General features: G+C 31.5%; 1 protein-coding gene across 1 annotated transcript in view; it reads right to left on the bottom strand.

The window, feature by feature from the left end:
* LOC135130006 (mitoguardin) overlaps positions 1–19,294 on the bottom strand; it is a 357,387-nt gene that overhangs the window by 8,280 nt on the left and 329,813 nt on the right. Inside the window, exon 4 of the mRNA XM_064057295.1 lies at positions 10,346–10,635. Coding sequence (XP_063913365.1) covers positions 10,346–10,635 — 290 coding nt within the window. The remainder of the gene's footprint in view (positions 1–10,345; positions 10,636–19,294) is intronic.

Here is a 19,294-nt window from a genome sequence, read left to right as displayed (position 1 = left end):
TTTGCAAAATAATACGCTGCCATACCATTCCATTTTTTAATCCACTCCTATTTCTAATTTTATGGTTGTACTAGTAAAAAAAAAATCAAAATTGCACAAAAAAATTTTACAATTTCACTTAGAAACTATAAAAATCGATGCCTTGTACAGGCTTTAAAGTTCTCGTCAACATGATAAATCCCTGATCAAAATTCACTATTCTCCTTCTGAAGCAGAAAAAGTCGCAGATACCAATCAATATTTATAGGCAATTTCTCTCAATGGCTCAAACTTCTTTCCTACAAATCAGTTACACCTCCTATTTCATTCGATGTTTACATGTGAAAAGCATCACCAACAATACCAACATGTCAAAAATTAAAATGTTTAATTCGCATTTGTCAAATATTTAATTTTCTTTGAACAACTCAAAAAAGTACTAGATTAATAAAAGGAGGCAAGAGAAACAAAGTATTTTAAAAAGTTCAAAATTTAGTTCCAACAATGACGTCACCTCAAAATTTTACGTTGTAAATGTTACTTAAAATTCATAAAATACTTGTGGTTTATGAATCTGCCTTCATTTTCTACCCCAGATAGAAAATATATTAGCAGTGTCACTGTACTTATTATTGTTTTAATATTTTTCAAGTGTGAATTACAGTAATTCTCGTTGATTCAAGCTCAAAACAACAAAATAGTGGTTTTCAAAACTCTGGGTGCTTGCGTACGAAAATTTTTGTTTCTGTGCTAGGAAGCGAAGACGGTGCAAAGACACTTTTATTGTTTTGTATTATTATCGCAATGGGACGTTCGTAAATGGAGAGTGTGTGTATTCTGTAACCGCTTGTAAACAAGAATATGTGGCCAAATACGATGATTTGATAATTCAACAAACATCGTTAGAGGCTCAGATTAGAGATGTAATCAACAAATTTCTTCGAACTGGCAGTGTCGACAAAGGGAAATCTCCTGGAAGACCTTCAGTATCTGATGAAGTTGTCGATGATTAGAAAGACGAGTTGAGCTCAGCAGCCAGGAGTTCCTGTTGCAACATGTAATTGAACAATGGGTCCAAAGTACAAGAAATTATGTAGAAGAGATTATGATACTTGTATGAAACCCCAGAAGGTAGATCACCATCAAGTATTGACGAAAGATGTTACAGTACATTTTTGAATTTAAAACTAGTGTGAACATGTGCTTTGAATAAAATGGTGAACATTTTCAACATTTACTGTGATGTTTAACCTAAATGAATTTGTTTAATGAATTAGTTTTATTTTTAATAAAATATTAAGCATTTAGGCAACCAGTTATACAGATGAGTGTGGGATTTATCGTGAGTCCTTGGGCATTTAGTGAAGTCCAAAACTGAAAGGCGGCACGTTTCCATGACCAACTGCGATCCTATAATATCTTATAATCATTTATAGAAACTCTATAGGCTTATAACTAAATACAAAAGAAGATATGGCAGTGTTTTTTTCATGTAAAAAGTAGACAAACGGATAATATATGAAAAACAAGGAACAGAAAATTGGGGAAATGAAATCATCAATAGATTCCACAAGACAAAACAAATGAATATGTTACTTTACACATTGCCGTCAAATAAGAAAATTATGTACTAAATTTTATATAAAATTCTAAGTAGACGGAAGAGAGGGGAGCTGACATGGGACCAACGGTGGACAGAAAAATTGGGACACAATTAGTAACTACATAATCTTGAAAATTAGAAATTTAAAACGTGTAAGTTGCGGTCTTGTCAAGAAAATACATGTTATTTTATGAACTGTGGTTGCAAGATAAAATTTTCATTTTGATTAACGTTTTGAAGAACAATTTATTTACAATGCTAACATTTTCAGGGTCCGGTTTTTTATTTCCACCGATGGTACATAAAATTGTTTATAACCTTAAAAATCGATCTGGACACAGCACGTCTTAATCTTTGTTCCATATTTTTTTAATGGTAATTAAAAAAAAATCCTTTTGGCAAAAAATAACCAAGTGTTATAACTATTGATCATTAATATACATATTTATGAGGAGCAAGCAAAACAGCTCTAACAATATTGGACAAACATATAGAGATTTCATGCACACTACAGGAACTAGAATCGATATAATTAAAACTACTTAGGTATATCAAAAAGATGGGAAAATTAGGTCGACGCCACGTAAGTTAAGGTTTGTTTATAAAGTGAGGGCTAATGTGTTGTTTCGGTACCTACTGGTACCATCATCAGAGCTAAATGATGAACAGGAATTAGCTTGCAAAAAACATTAAAGTTAATACATTTACCCAAAGTACAAAACTTAGTGATTACATAATTAGACAAATTATGCTTAACCCTTTCAGCCCTGAGTTTATTTACTTTCTATTAAAATTAAACGCTATGCATATTTGGGACTATCTTCATATCCTTACCACAAATTATTTTTTTTAGAATTTTCCAGGCGCCCATAAGCCCTCTAGGAAGCTGTGGCATTTGCCACCACTAGGTTCCAAAAGATGAAAAAGTACTATAACTATTGCATATTGATTATGATTTATTTTACATGAAAATTCTTAAAACAATTATTATTTTAATTGAAACACATTCCAGCCATGAATTGCAAACGGCGATGTTGAAGTAGTGGAAGATTATGCGGAGGGTCCACTTTTTGGAACGAATGAAGGTGCGATACAGAGCCGCCAAAAAATCGCTTTTATCTACTCCCCCCGTGCTTTTATTATACAGTCTAATAATTGCTGGTCTTTCAATAGAAAGGGGCGTTCTTTGTTTTTTATCTGGCGTAGAAGTGCTGTTATCATCATCGTTTTCTGGGATAAAACTTGTATTGGGTGCTACAAAATTTTTTTTCCTCCAAGCGATTGTAGTTTTCTTCTTTTGGCGCTTGGAAGTACTGGCAACCGGCTCTTCATCTGATGTCTCTTCATTATTGTCAGAGTTGGCATGTTCATTGTAACAATTATCTTGATCATCATTGTTGTCTTGATTATCGTCGGATTGATCATAGCCTTCTTCAGTTTCCTCTTCGTCGTCTTCAATTTCTGAGTTATCATCTTGCAGAGCCGATATTGCTTGGTTTGCGCTTTGTAATGAAATTTGCATTCTCTTCTGCCCATAAAAGCGAATCGATGGTATTTCATTTTCTATGTAGAAAAAGAAATAATAAAAACGCGTATTCTACAATTGTATAACTTTTACTGCCATGTACACCTATTGGTGGCAATTGCGTACACATTTTTTTACAAGAATCTGTAAATTATAGAAATAAAATAAAACAGAAAAAAACGAGCTAGACACATTCCCCATTATTTGTACAAAGCAGTAATATTAAGACCCACCACTGACCCGGAAATGACCGGCATTCAGGCAAGACTTCTATCATTACGGGTACTAAGACCAAGTAATGATATGCATTGATTGTTAAAACTTTTATTGTGCTATTTTATTACAATAAATAAATAAAATAACACTTACCAGGCAACATATTTTTCGTAATTGACGCCATATTTTAACAATGCTCATAAACATGAGAAAACACCTTTTTTATCGGCAATATCTTTACTGTAGGAATCTACACAAATGGTAAATGCACGACCTTCTCTATTAACTACGGCCTGCTCAATCGTCTAGTTTTCGTGTTCTCCGCGTAGAGCCACTTACCCGTTAAACGCCAAAAAAGACACCTGCCTACTACTAGATAATTTTCAAAAATTGTGACAGGAGTATTTGTCATTCATCAACGTGTCTCTTGTGTCTAATCTGTTTTAGTTTATTTGTGGCTTAAATAGATCCGAGATTTACAATCGCCGTTTCGTTTTGTTTTTGTTTACGTTTGTTTTAGTGCTTTGTGTTGTGTTTCGCATTTTAAAATGCCTTATTCGTTTTGTTGTGTTCCGTCGTGTTTCTCCACAGATCCTTCAAGATCCTTTCATGAGTTTCCCTCTAATTTTAAGCTAAGACAAGTATGGTTGGGAAAAATATATCCTAATACCGGTAAATCTTCAATAAATATTTTTATTAAGTACCTATTTTTGTTTGCATAAAGTTTGACATATTTTATTAAAAAAGACACTTCTGAATACGAAAAAATTGTAGATGAGTGCCCAAGATTATCGGACAAAACGGTTGTTTGCAGTTTACATTTCCTGAAATCATGTTTTAAAGCATCTGAATCAGGAAGAAAATTGCTGAAACGTGATGCTATTCCCACGTTATTTATTGTAGTTTCCGTGTACAAATTTTGCCAAACCTACAAACAGTTTGTGCGAAATCGAGAAGTGCCTTTTGTAAAGTTTTACCAAATTTATTAGTTTCGCTTCTATAAACTGATTCTGTATGTAACAGCTATTTTCACCCTGCTTCGATTGTGGATGAACTAAAGAAACTGTCCAGACCTCTCATGAAAATAGCTTGTTTCAATGTCTGCTTCGCTAAAATAGAATTCGCACAGTGAAAGATAATATGCATTAACTGATGATCTGTATTTTAATAATTATCATCAACTACAATAACTGTAGACCAATGTAGAACATACGCTTTGGTTAGCAGAAGTTTCAAAAATCATTCTCTTTAGTGCGGCCAACCATTTTCTTTTTAAATAATTTTCCGAATTAGGAAAAGTAAATGTTAACGTCTTGATTCTATTCACCACATTCTGTCTCTCTAGAAGTAAAGGTACGTGTCCATTGGAGCGCAACTCTCACGAGAGTTCTGATTTTGATTTTATACCATCTTTAATCATAAGTTGTCATTTCAAATTTCAGAGGTCTATTATTACAATGAATTGAATTATTACGAAAAAAATACACGTAAAACATACTTATCGGAGATCATTGTCGCATTTCGAAATGCGTTCGTATTGTGGGAGTCGCTCACAAACTCGGAAAAACTAGGTAAAAACGATACCCTTACCCACGTTGAGGGCAGGCCCAACTATGGCTTTACGGGCTGATTTTGGAATTATTTCTCGCAAACGCCCTCTGAAGTACACATGTAGCTTAATGGTTTCATCTATTATAAATTTAAATCAAAATTTCCAGTGTTTCCTGATTCTTGTTAACCTATAAACTGACAGTTGATGGTCTAAAATTAATTGACGGTTAACGGGTAAGTGGCGCCAAAGTGGCGACATTTTGCGTTTTCTCAGAATCAAAAAAACAATGAAATTCAGGTCGATTGAGCAGGCCGTAGTTAATAGAGAAGGTCGTGGGTAAATGTCATTTACATAAGGACCCCGCAACATTGGTTAACGCGCGAATTTAAAAAAAATCGTTAATATTAGAGGTGGCAATTGCCACCTACAGGGCCGAAAGGGTTAAAGCTACTGTTAACAGCAACGTCAAAGTCGAACTATGAAATGAAAGGAATCAAACATGAAGTAAATTAAAGGCATCTACCGAATACTCTAGAACTAAGAAGGTAATTGGCGCCATCTCTTCTAGTATTCTAGAAATAAAAATGCAATAAGCGCCATCTATTGAATATTCTCGAAATAGAATGGTACTAGGCGCCATCCATCTATCCAGTGTTCTACAAATACCCAGTAGAAGAAATGCATTGTTATTAAAAAAATTAAAAATGTCTTTAGGAAAAGAAAAATCAAGTGTAAAGCGCAGAAAGCGAAAAAACCAGAAGTGGGAAGGACCGTAACATAGAAAGTTTTAACAAATAGGTAGGAGGAAAGTCTGGAAAGGGGTACTGAAACCAGTACTCTAACAGCTTAATAAATTTCAAGAATTTCGAAAAAATTGAGAATGGTGCTTTTATTTAAAACATGGAAGACTTTACCATTATTAATGGGGTGAAAGGAATGTCCAAACTCTAAAATGTGATTGGCAAAAGGTGAATTTGTGTTAGTTATACCACTGTTTGAATATTAAGTGATTAATGTATTGTCTTCTTTAATCCTAAGGGAAATTTTTCTGCCTGTTTGGCCAACATATACTGTGTTGCAGTCATCACATTTTAATTGGTAAATACCCAAACGAGAAAAAATTGGGATAGGATCTTTGTTTCTTAAAAACCAAGAACAAAGGTCAGAGAAAGTCTTAAAGCCAATGTTATAGTGTAGTTTCTTGAAAACTTTGAAAATGGACAGAGAAGGAAAACCAACGAAGGAGATAGCGGGAAAAGCAAGAGATAGTGTGTGATTGGAAATTGGTATAAATTTATGAGTGAGTTTATGTTGACCTAGAATTTTATAAAAGATTTTCATAAGTAGTTGTTTAATGATACCAAGTTCTCTCTCAAAGGCTTCATTATTTAAGGGAAAGTAGAATAACCTAAAGAATAAGGAATTCAATTCTGCGAATTTATGGGATGAGGGGTGAAAAGAAGACCAAAATATGATGGTATCAGTAGTGGTAGATTTTCTGCAAACACTATAAGAAAATTAATAACTGGACACGTTTTTTGTAATGCGTATGTCTAAAAATGGAATGGAAATATCATTTTCGATTTCGTATATGAATTTTATTGAAGGATGGAAACAGTTGATAAAATTTAGAAAATAGTTAAGATCGACAAGAGAACTTTGAAAGAGGAATAAGATGGCATCTACTTAACGGCCCCAGAATTTAATTTTGTCTGTAAATTGAGGATATGAGAAGATTTTTGTTTCAATATTGTTTTTATTAAAAATGGAGATAGGGAAGATCCCATTGCTAAACCCGTACATTGTTCATAAAAACTATTGTTAAAGCTAAAGAAATTATATTTCAAAACTAACTCACATAATGTAATCAGGTTAAAGATATGCGTAAGAGGTAAATCTGATTCAAATAGAAGGTCACTAATTAATTTAAGGGAACCAGGAGGAACCGAAGGGAAAATATTAGAAACGTTAAAAGAGACGAGGAATGAACCTGGAGGATGATTACATGTTTAAATTTTTCAACCAGGTCAAAATTATTTTTATTGGCATATTTGTTGTCAAATGGGACAAGTCTTCTTAATGTGATATTAAACCATTTAGAAAAATAGTAAAATGGAGAACTTGCAAAAGAAACTACCGGTCTATCGGGGAATGAGGTTTATGATTTTGGGGAGGCCATACAGACAGGGGATTGAAGAATTCAGTGGTATGAGTCGGGATTTATGTGTATCAAAAAATTTAAGGTTTGGAAGTGTCCAAGGTAGAACATAGAATAAACATGAAATTGGAGGTGGAATCGCGATTCAATTTATTAAAGGAGCCATTGTTTAGAAAATATTAACTTTAGTAATATAATCAAATTTATTATGATGCAATTGCCTTTGTCGGCTTTTGACAGCACCAGATTCTCAATTTTGATTTTGACTTGTAGATATTTTATTCAACTTTTCAGCTACTACTATTAATGATTTTATAGTTATTTAGATGTTTGAGTGGGTTTAAATATTACTAATTATAGCCACTTTGAAATATTTCTAAATCATTGAATAAATCAGTGGAACATACATACTAGTTTATTGTTAGAGTGATCGATAGATGTTGTATAACTCCGCCAGCAATTCTGGTTTTGATGGTCTGATTAAAAGAATTAGAAATTTGTTTTCAAAGAGATTTGTATCATGCATAACTAAATATGGAAGACAAAAAAAATATTTCTTCTCATGTTTCACACACGTAATCTATACATTGAACTCGTCCCACATGATTAAATAACAAAAATAATAATGCGGAAAATACATTCGAAAATTAATAAGGATTATTCGAAGTTGAAATTCGGTCTCGAATGACAGAGTCTAAGCATGCGCAATAAGAACGTCGTGTGTGTGTGTATGTTTTTTTTTATATATTAAGACAAGAGTTCTGATCGCCTGATAAATACATATACAGGGTCGCTAAAAAGTATGGAAACAGTTAGGTATCGCGTGAACGGTTTGTTGATTTTTTTTGAAATTTGACATTGGCTTTATAATGTAAAGCATGCATTATTTTATTTTTTACCAAAATGACAAAATAAATTGTCAAATGTACCTAATATCCCGAGTGCAAGGTATTTTTCCGAAAATTTGCAGCGAAATGTTAAGTTGACAAGTGCTTTTTGAGACAAATATTGTCAAAGTCACTAAACATTCCCATCGTTCATCAGTCGTTTCAAAATATTCTAGAATAACAATACTCCCCAAATAGTGAATACGTTGTTATGAAAGTTTTTTGAAAAATTTAAACAAAAAATTACATTTTTGATCAAATTAACATTTGAAAAACAAGAATTTTACAATAAATGTTCGAAATGTTCTCTATTTACTTCTTGGGGATATGCAATACAATCTTAAAAAATATGAAGATTTTATGAAAGGTCGGGCTGAATTTTATGAAAAGATTTTCTGAAAAGCAAGAAAAAATATTTAATTAATGCAAACTTATTAAAGTCAATAAAATGATAACAAATAAATGTAAAATTTGAAGAATAAAAAACTCAAAAATTGTAACATTAAACAAACGTCATAACGTGTTATAAAACTTTCGAACTCAAGAACGTAGGAAGAATACAAAATTATTTCTATAAAATATAGGTATATAAAACAAAATAAGTCTTTAATAAAAAAAAAATCACAAACACAACTGATATTTATTGGGGATCTTTTGCCTTCTTCGTAAAATATTCGAGTAGATGAGCCTTTCGTTTGTTAACAGTTTTTTAAGCCTTCCAGCTTTTATATGTAACTATCAACTGGGCACTTTGTACTAGAGCCTGAGCAACATTTACTTTCACAATATTGTTATTTTTTAGAGCTTTTGATAATTTTTCATTGGCACCCTTATGTTGATTTATTTTATTTAGATTGAATGTCTTGGAGCTCCTTCTCCAACAATGCAATTTTTTTTGTCGCCAGCTTTAATTTTCAATTCTTCTTCTAGTTGTTTTTCTTTCTGATAGTTTTCTTCCACTTGTTTCTTTCTTCTGTTAAGTTAACTTCATATGCAGCATTTGCATGAAAGCAAAGTTTATACAAATCTGGAGTAAAGTCTACTTTATGGATTTCATTATTGTAGATGTTTTTAATAGCATCAGATACGGTCAGTATCGCATTGAAAGTTTTTTCATTTAGTTAGCTTCGAATTTTAGTGGGAATTCAAATTGAGTGGGAAAATCCACGCTCAACGTTTGCATTTCCATGAGCAAGACAAAGAAGTGTTTGATTTTCTTGCTGCAGTTTACAATATTTAGTTTTGCTATTAAACGTTAAATTAAATATTATATTCCAAAAATGATCAATTTTCGTATTGATATTACTTTCATAATTCATTATTTCAGTTTACAAGAGTTTCCATTCATATACCAAATGATCAAAATTTGAAAATTTCGGAATATTTCTAGATAAAAGTTCAATATAACTTGCGTCGTAATGTCTGATTGTCTTTGGATCTTTAATAAATAGAATTGTCTTCAAAGAGACCCACTTTTTGGATAATATATGTATTTGCGTAATTATATACAGGCTGTCTCTTTTATATGATGCAACCCCTGTAACTTTTTTATTCTTAAAGATAAACCTGTAGTTCTTGGAGCAAATTTGTATCATTTTAAAAGATCAATGTGATGACACCCTCACATTTTTATTATCACTTCCGGTAGAAGCGTCAACTTTTTTTATGGAACACTGGGTATATTTTTTCATAAATGGAAAGATTGATTTTTGTAAAAAATCAAAAACAATCAATATTCTAAAATCATACTCGAAAAGTTAATCAATAAAATTCATATTTAGTAGCTTAAAAAATGGACACTCATGTCATTTATTCACATAAGTGATCTTTTAAAATGATACAAATTTGCCCAAAGAACTATATATTTATCTTTAAAAACAAAAAAGTTACAGGGGTTGTATCAACACGTGGTATAATGTTTTAATTAATTAATGATTAAATTATGCAGTTTCGCAATTTTATGCGTATTTTATGAAAGTTTAGGCAAAATTGTATTTAATTTGTGATTCACATTTATTTTTTCGTTTCTCAATATAATAGGTATAATCAAATGTGTCAACATTATCTTTAGAAAAAAATTGCTGTGTTTTTAAAAACTGAATAAAATTTGTCATCAAGGAGTACCTTAAACTGCACCTCCTTATTTTAGACACACTATCATGAAAATATGATAAAATTCTTCGTAACTGAAATTTATTTAACCAACAACTAAATACATCAGACATAGACTAAGAATTTGGTATTTATTTATTGTGAAAACGTAACTCGGCACAAGTTTCAAAAAAATCATCCTCACGTTCGATAACACCCAGAATAACTCAACACCGTAGACTGAAAATCAGCCCTCGAACAGCAACGACACTTCAGTGTTCAATGACACAAATCACGGTGAGTGCAAAGTAAATATTTTCCATTTTCTACTTACAACGTCCTGAGCTGAAGCAAAGCTCTCTCCGCCCGACAAATCCGCATCAATTCCATTTTCCGAAAGGTGTGTGCCACTCTCGGGTCTGAACAGAACCGACCTCTGATCTAAGAACAACATTTCCGATTTGTCCTGCAATTCAATCGCGGCGTCTAGGAGATGTTGCAAGTCCCTGCAGAAATTAGCCTCTTCCGGTCCCAGCACTGCCAAAGCTCCTCCGCCATCTCTCGACCGGTACAAGGCTAGCGCGTCTTCCCAGTAATTTATGCACGTCTCCAAGGCTTCCATTGCTGGAAAAATATGAACAAACGTATTATTAGAAATGCGTCATTTTAAAATAGTATAGGTATAGGTGATTTTTAACGAGGTGGATCCAAACGATTGTTTTAAATTTAACTTGGATCCATAACCTGATGCAATGATATAAATAAATAATATGTAGTAATTTTTAGGGGACGATGATACTAGGTAGACATTTTTCTGGTATTTATCCACATTTCCAACGCTTCCATAGCTGGAAAAATAATCATAGAATTTATCAGAAACGTGTGACTTTTCTTATCGGAAATGAATGCGTGGTTGCGAAAATGAAAATAACAATAAGATAACCGAAGCGTTACTCATATCGAAATGTCAGCGCGCGCGGAAAAAAGACCCAATTACCATTTTATGTGGAGTACAACAATACAATGCAGGAGCCGCCTAGTGGTTAAAATATGCGGTTTCCTTACGTGGTCATTAAATGGCAGTAGGCAGGGATTTTTCTGGTGCATAAAACATGGTCCCACAATTTACTGCTACTATATTTAGCACCTAATTGTCAACTTGATTGCGGCGATTATTCGCCCTTGTTTAGAGGATATGTGGTAGCAGTAAATTTTAACCTGTAATGGGCTTCGTTATATAATTATGGATCATTTTCCTAACAATTAGGTTTGATTATAATAATTTCCGATGGGACAGGATAAGCAATGAGCGTTGGTTTAATTGCGTGATGTCTTCATGGGTTAAGAATTGGAACAATTCCTCGTTACTGGAGATATTTGTCTAGCGATGCGAGATACGAGGACGAATTAAAATTTTAGGTCAGATAGTTGACAATGTCGTGTTAAGTATGAGAAATAGTACTGAGGCACTGGACGTGTTGAAGAAAACAGATGGAATGTTATTATAGGTTGTAGAAGATACCCATCTTGCGGTGGGCAACTTTAATAATAATTCATCCTTGGCAATTATTAGATAAACAGTCAGATATAATGGCGCTAAAAGCACACGGTAATCAGTAATAAAAAGTGTGAAATATTTAAAACTATTTAACATTTTTAGAAGAACTGGTTATTTATTACATGCATACATAACCACTAACCAGATCCAGATGGAAATTTAATATTATTCTAAAGAATTTTAGTTTCTAGTTGTTAAAAAATAAGCGTGTGGTTTCATCGCCTGAAAAAAAAACGTAAATATGACCCATTTGGGGCTAAATTAATTAGTATCATGGACCCATAACCGTCACACATTTTACATTTTATATTTTACTGTGTTTTTATATACCTAATATTCAGCTTGCTACCAAATTTAATTTTTAGCAAATATCTATAGTAAAATAATTAATATCCAGGGGTATTTATAGTAATCTCCCGCACTCTATAGCTTTGGAACCTCTGGAAATACAATTTTTAAATTTAAAACGTATGAATCAAATGGCGTCATAGTGATGCGCTGTGACCTTGAACTAGTGGCCCCTCGTTACAAGTGATACCAAAGTTAACAAAAAAACATGCGAAAAAGAAACAAACATTTATGAAATAATGAAGAATAAAAAATTATCATTGTTTTTTTAATTTTCTTTTTTGAAATTCACGATTTTTTTCTTTGGTATAATATGTAGAATGAAATAATACTTCAAAAGACTCGGTCTCTCATGCTACTAAATTTGCATGATCATCGTGACGTTGTCATATCAAAATTTTGTACATACTATTCAAATTTTTTAAAATAATAAACTCCTGTATTTGTGGTTTATGAATCCACCTTCTTTTTTTATTATTTTTTAATTTATATTGTAGTGTGTAAACATACCATTTTCTTCAAAATTAGAGTTTTCTTCAAGAGTAATTTTAGATATTCTGTAATAATAATAATAATAATATCAGGTTGTATATATGTACAGGATACAATATTCTATGTTGATAAGAAAAACAAGTTAACACATAATTTACAAAAACCGATAGAGAAAACACAAAACAACAAATATCGATGTCATACTTTGACCTCATCCACAATTGTCGCTTATTTGTGTTGGAATTTTCCGAACATTTTGATTATGCGATCACTCAGTTACAGCATCCTAAACTTTCATGCTTTTTCTTACCCAATGCACCTAAAATATATTTTCTCACTTTTTAAGCTAAGAAGGTATTGTAATAGGGTACATCGGACGACTGCTTCCTTTTATGCTTCCTCGACGTTTCATGGGCGCTATAGAGTACGAAAAATTAGATTTCCCGTTTACGTCTGTCGGTCTGTCTGTTTCTGTCTACCGCCTGTCATCTGTGTCAATTTTTATTAGACAGATAATCTTTGAAACAGTCCAAGTTTTGAAATCTAGCAAAACGTTTTAAAGTCATCATAAGCTTTGTAAATAATTATTTAATCAAAATTTTGCCTAATAAATCGTATCTGACATATGCAAAATATTATGACTTGATACGTGTAGTTCAACAATGCATTCACATTACAGAGTACTGTTATTATTAGTGTTACACTGCACCTATTCAAATTGATGTATTGTTTACTTTTTTAATTAATTTAATTGTTTATTTATTAATTTACTTGTTAAAATGTTAATCATAAAATTTTGTTATGGGAAAACTCATTAGAAACATACGCATAGCATTTTTCTTTACTTGTATTTTAACATTCCACACGTTCTTTTACTTTTAACTTGTACGGGTTATCAAAAAATCGCAAAATTTAATTTTATAATTTTTCGAAGAATCTGTAGTTCTTCGCTTGTACTTCAGAGACGAGGGAAGTTCGGTCTAAAATATTTACGTGGAGTGTTTCCTGTATAACCATCTTTGATCCTCACTCATCAGATGGTTAATTTCATAATTCTATAATCTAAGGGAATATTGTGACTTATAATGTTTCATTTTAAAAAATTGACATCGAATATTTCCTCATTCAACTGGTGGTTGTCCTTAAAAAATTATGAAAATTGCCAACTCTTCCAACAAAACATATGATAACTGACAATATACTACAACAGTATGATTCAAGTTTCAACAACTAAAAATAACGACAACAATAAAAAAAATTACTAAATCCTCTGTTTTTGCTTTCTTTCAAGAAAAATCTTTATATCCAGAATATACTTTACAGAAATAAGGGAGCTGGAGATTGTTTTTTTTTCACCATTTTATTGTCTAATTACGCAAATTAAACAAAAAAAATGACCGAAAGTCATTTCGACAGAACTTTCCTCGTCCCACAAATCCCGCTTCTTTGAAAAATTATAAAAAAAATTTGCGAAATTTGTTCCTTACTCCAAAGTTAAAACCAGTGCAAAAACAACGCTTTTTTAATTTGAATTTTTCAATTCTTCAATTTTTGAGAATTTATCGAGCTTTCATGCATACATTTTTTAGTTTTTCAATTTCCCATCTTTTGAGTTTTTCAGTTTTTAGATTTTGGGGTTTCTTGATTTAAAATTCCTCGAGTTTTTTTATTTTTCAATTTATCGATTCTTTAATTTGTCAATTATTCAAACTTTCTTTCAGCTGTCTATTTTCTTCATTTTTACTACAAATTTAAGAGTTTTCAATGCGTCAGATTTATAATTTTTAGTTTTTTAATGTCAATTATTTCATTTTTCTTTTCATCAATTTTTCGATTTGCAATTTTTCAAATTTTTTTTGTTTCTTCAATTTTACGATTTGTGTCCCTCCCAGTTTTCCTTGTTAAATTTTTCAGTTTTTCAAACTTCTGGATATTTCAATTTTTAGATTTTGCAATTTTGCGACATGCAGTTTCATTTTCGAATTTTTCGATTTTTACTTCCCGAGTGTAAGCAAAGGAAGTATTGTAATCGAGTCCGTCGGCCGACTCTCTACTTTTACGTTTTCTCAACCTTTCATGACCCCAAGAGGACGAAAAAATAGGTCTCTCGTTTCCGTCTGTCTGTCCGCCTGTGCTGAGATTATCTGTCTAATAATACAGATAATCTCCGAAAGTACTCAACCGATTGTTGTGAAATTTTGTACTTATATTAGGAATATCATGTAGATGGTAAAACGCTAACCAAAATTTGTCTAATCATCCCCAGTACTAATGCGATGACGTCACTTCAAAATAGTACATAGTACAGGGGTTTAAATTGTATAAAATAGCATAGTCCTATACATGTAGTTTATGACTCCGAGTTGAGTTTTTACCCGAATCGTCCAGATTTTTGGAAAAAAAATAAAAATTATGAAACAACATTTTGCAATTTAATTTTGAATCTGGAAAACCGAATGCTTTGAAATCTTGCAGATGTTTTAAGGTTAGAAAAGTCATGATAAGTTTTTAATGAAAATATATTTACTTATCCCCTCCAAAAAATTGATGACGTCAACTCAAAATTTTGCCGAATATTTCCTATCTAAAATGTATAAAATATGATGAGTCTATACTTGTAATTTATCATCCCATTCATATTTTTTGGATTTGCATATACAGGGTGACCCAAAAAAATTAATGAATGCGTAATAGTAATTTACGCAACTAGTTCGGGATAGCCTGCTTCCCGCATGAACGCTTGTTTGAGGCACGACCGAAGGGAGTGCCGCATTTGCGTGAATGCGGGAAGCAGGCTCACGAACGTGTTGTGTACAATATTTTTTGCGACGAATAAACCTTTAAACTGGAGAGATTAACTGTGAGTTATTTATAAACAACGCCATTGACAGCGCCGTCAACACGTCACAATGTTGACACTACCCGAGTATTTTAAGGTTACCATGGCAACGGGAAGTTAAATGCACGTGTGCGGGAAGTTCGACCTCCCGCACTCTGGTGAATGCGCGAAAGCTATCAAAAAAGGTCATGAGTGCAAAAATTTATTTTATTGATTTACTCAGGAAAACCGATTGCTTTGAAATCTACTGCGAAAAAAACATGATAGGTATGCAGTCGCCACGTTTCCGACAGCGAGGGAAGTACTGTCTAAACTCCTTAGACCAATTTTTTAATTTTTAATTTCTTCAGTTTTTTGATTTTTCAACTTTTAGAGTTTTTAACTTTTGGTTTTTTTATTTTAGAATTTTCAGGTCCTCGATTTTCCAATTTTTTATTTCCAATTTTTCTAGCACGCAGTCATTTTAACTATGTAATAATAATTACAATTTAAAAAATTGTGCACCTTTAAAGTTTCATGATCTTGGAATTTTTTCATTTTTCAATTATTGGATTTTAAAACTTTTTCATTTATTCGATTTTTTAATTTTTCAATTTTTGGATCTTTAAATATTACAGTTTTTCGACTTCACAATTTTGACAATTCTATAATTTTTCGATTTTACAATTTTTAGGTTTTCCAATAACTCGATTCAATTTGTTTTTTCTTCTTCACAATTTTTCGATTTTAAGCTGCTCGATTTTTAATTTTTCAGTGTTTCAATGTCTCGTTTTTTAGTTCTTTGATTTGTAATTTTTCGAATTTCCGCTTTTTCGATTTTGCAATTTCTCATTTTTTTCAGTTTTTCGGTTTTTCAATTTTTTCCGATTTTTTAATTTTTTGATTTTTCAACTTTGTTAATCAAAAAAATTGTACAATTCAAAAATCAAAAACAAAAAACTGAAAAATCGAAAGATTGCAAACTGAGAAATTTAAAAATCGAAAAAATGCAAAATCGAAAAAACGAAATATGTATCGTAAAACCGCAATTTATAGAAAATTAAAGAAATCGAAAAATCGTATACTGCAAAACTGAATAAACGGGAAATTATAAAATCGAAAGAAATTTTGAAAAATCCAAAGAAATGACGCCTTGTGACATCAAATCGAAAAAAAAAATCCCATGTGATGTCTTATTTTATAAAATTGAAATATATAGTATTTACTAATGTACATTTTGGAGGTGATGTCATCCTATTGTTAGTGGGGATGTTTATCCAAATTTTGATTAGCGTTTTACTATCTACACAATATTACCAACACACACATATAAAATTTGACAACATAAAAAAAAAATCGGACAGACGACAGACACACAGACGGGAACGGAGATCCTATTATTTCCTATTCTAGGAGTCACACAACGTCGAGAAAACATAAAACTAGAGATTCGTTTAATAGACTCGATAACAATACTTCCTTAGCTTACGTTCAGGAAGTAAAACTATTTAACATCCACTTAATTAGTCCAGATTAGACAACATCATCGCCTTTAATATGCAAAAATCCCCGATTTACAGAATTAAAAACCATGAAGTGATCATCAGGAATTCACCAATGCCAGAATTAGAAATTCTGATTCGTACGTCAGCTGCATTCCTCCTTGCATCTTGCTGCCTCCAGCGTCGCAACTCACAAACCCTAATTTCCATTTTAATTTAAAGCAATAATGTGCAACATCGCCAAGTTGAAACAATTACAAGAATTTTTCCGTGGCGCTCGTTTTGTTGTCGCGTACTCTCAACACCATGTCGGAAACCGGCGAGCGGCAGCTGGTGGAACTTGAGGAATAATAATTAAATTATGAAAAATGCGTTTAAAACATGCCTTGTTTATTAAACTAAAGGACGTCAGTGCCGCCGGCTAGACTCTTCGTTCAACAAAAAACTATAATCATCCAATGAACTTTGCATAGTAATGATAATTACGAAGCTCCTTGACTTGGAACGCTCGCGTGCCATTATTGTTCAGACAATGTTGCGTTGCAATCCGTGACGCTTGAACTTGCCTGCGAACAAAGCCAATTGATGTTTTGTTTACCTGGATGCCAGAAACGCCTTTAAAGTAAGGTAACAAGGCGAAGTGAGAGTAACGGGATCGCTATGGACTAAAGTTGTGGAAATATCACTGTTCAAAGTACTTAGACTGTGACGTTTTTGCAGTGTGCTTGCCATATTTTTTTACATATATGTACTACCCTTACTAAATATCCATGTTTCATCCAGAAAAAGGCGTCGTAATTAAACAAAGTAGTAAAACGTTCATAAATCAAAGAGAAATAATTCTGATGACAAATTTCAAAATTTGACATAAAATTTCTACGACATACTCAAAATTTGATAATTTTTTTTTCACACAAAGTGCATAAGATAAAAAGAGAAAAAATTTTACCTAGGGTATTTCCACCACTATACATATCATTGTTAATTTAATTATCTCAACTTGCTCTTGGTGTCCATGAGTAGTGTCATTCCCCCACTCTTAACACAAGTTGGTGATTTAAACAAACGGAAAAGACACAGAAAAAAGAATCTGATGTCCATCATGCTTTTATTTGCGTCGGAAACGTGATCTGGAGTCGACACATTCTGACGAGGTATTTTTAATTTAAATTTAAGTTTGCAGATTGTCTCCAGACAAGGTTTTATTTTAATAGCTGCTATCATCTTCGCTTTGTTACTGGAAACCGTACTCTAAACTCTTCCGATTACTGGTGATACGAAGTTATTTCCGCTATCAGAACTCCAATTATGACGACCGTTCTTGATCTACACTAACCGTGTTGACGTTGTGAGGATAAATAACTATGACGCATTTTAAGCGTGTAGAGATAGATATTTTAATGTCAGATGGCTGCCACGAAATATAACTGTCAGTGTCAATTTTTTTTTAATTTTAAATTTCTCGTTTCGGTTTTTTATTTTCTCTATTTTTTCAATTTTTGGTTTTGCAATCTTCCGATTTTATAATTTTTCTTATTTTCAGTGTGATATTTGTCAATTTATAAGTTTTTAGTTTTTCTATTTTTCAATTTTAGAATTTTTAAATTTTCAGATTTTGCAATTTTTTGATTTACAATTTCACGAGTTTTCAATTAATTTTTTAATTTCTCGTTTCGGTTTTTTATTTACTTTATTTTTTCAATTTTTCGGTTTTTAGTTTTCTATTTTTCAATTTTTGATTTTTTAATTTTTCGTTGTTTTTAATTTAAAATTTTTGTTTCTAGATTTTTCAATTTTTCGTTTTTTCAATTTCTGATTTGCAATTTTTCTGTTGGGTTTTTTAGTTCTTTATTGTTACAATTTTTCGGTTTTTCACTGTTTCGATTTTATAATTTTTCTTTTTTTTCAGTGTGATATTTTTCAATTTTTCAGTTTTTACTTTTTCTATTTTTCAATTTTAGATTTTTTAATTTTTCGTTTTTTTTTAATATAAAATTTTTGCTTCTCGATTTTTCAATTTTTTGTTTCTTCAATTTCTGGTTTGCAATTTTTAATTTTAAATATGTAATACTAATCATAATTTTAAAAAATTTTCACTTCTTCAATTTTACGATTTTGAAATTTTCCAATTTTCTATTATGTTATTGGATTTTAAAACTTTTTCATTTATTCGATTTTCCAATTTTTCCATTTTTAATTTTCCAATTTTCGATTCTTAATTTTTCATTTCTTCACATTTTCGATTTGCAATTTTTCTTTTCGGTTTTTTATTATCTTTATTGTTATAAAGTTCCGATTTTATCATTTTTTGTTTTTCGTGTTTTAGGTTTTTCAATTTTTCGACTTGTAATTTTTCAATTGTTTCTTTCCTTTAATTTTACGATATGTAACTCTTCCAGTTTTCATTTTTAAATTTTTCACTGTTCCAATTTTCAGATTTTGCAATTTTTTGATTTACAATTTCACGAGTTTTCAATTAATTTTTTAATTTCTCGTTTCGGTTTTTTATTTACTTTATTTTTTCAATATTTCGGTTTTTAGTTTTCTATTTTTAAATTTTAGATT

Source organism: Zophobas morio, unplaced genomic scaffold (assembly GCF_036711695.1).
Source record: "Zophobas morio isolate AGI-343-1 ecotype UQ-CSIRO unplaced genomic scaffold, CSIRO_AGI_Zmor_V1 ptg000017l, whole genome shotgun sequence".
NCBI classification, from domain to species: Eukaryota; Metazoa; Arthropoda; class Insecta; order Coleoptera; family Tenebrionidae; genus Zophobas; species Zophobas morio.
The sequence above is the reverse complement of the archived record's forward strand: the minus strand, read 5'-3'. Positions and strand labels throughout refer to the sequence as shown.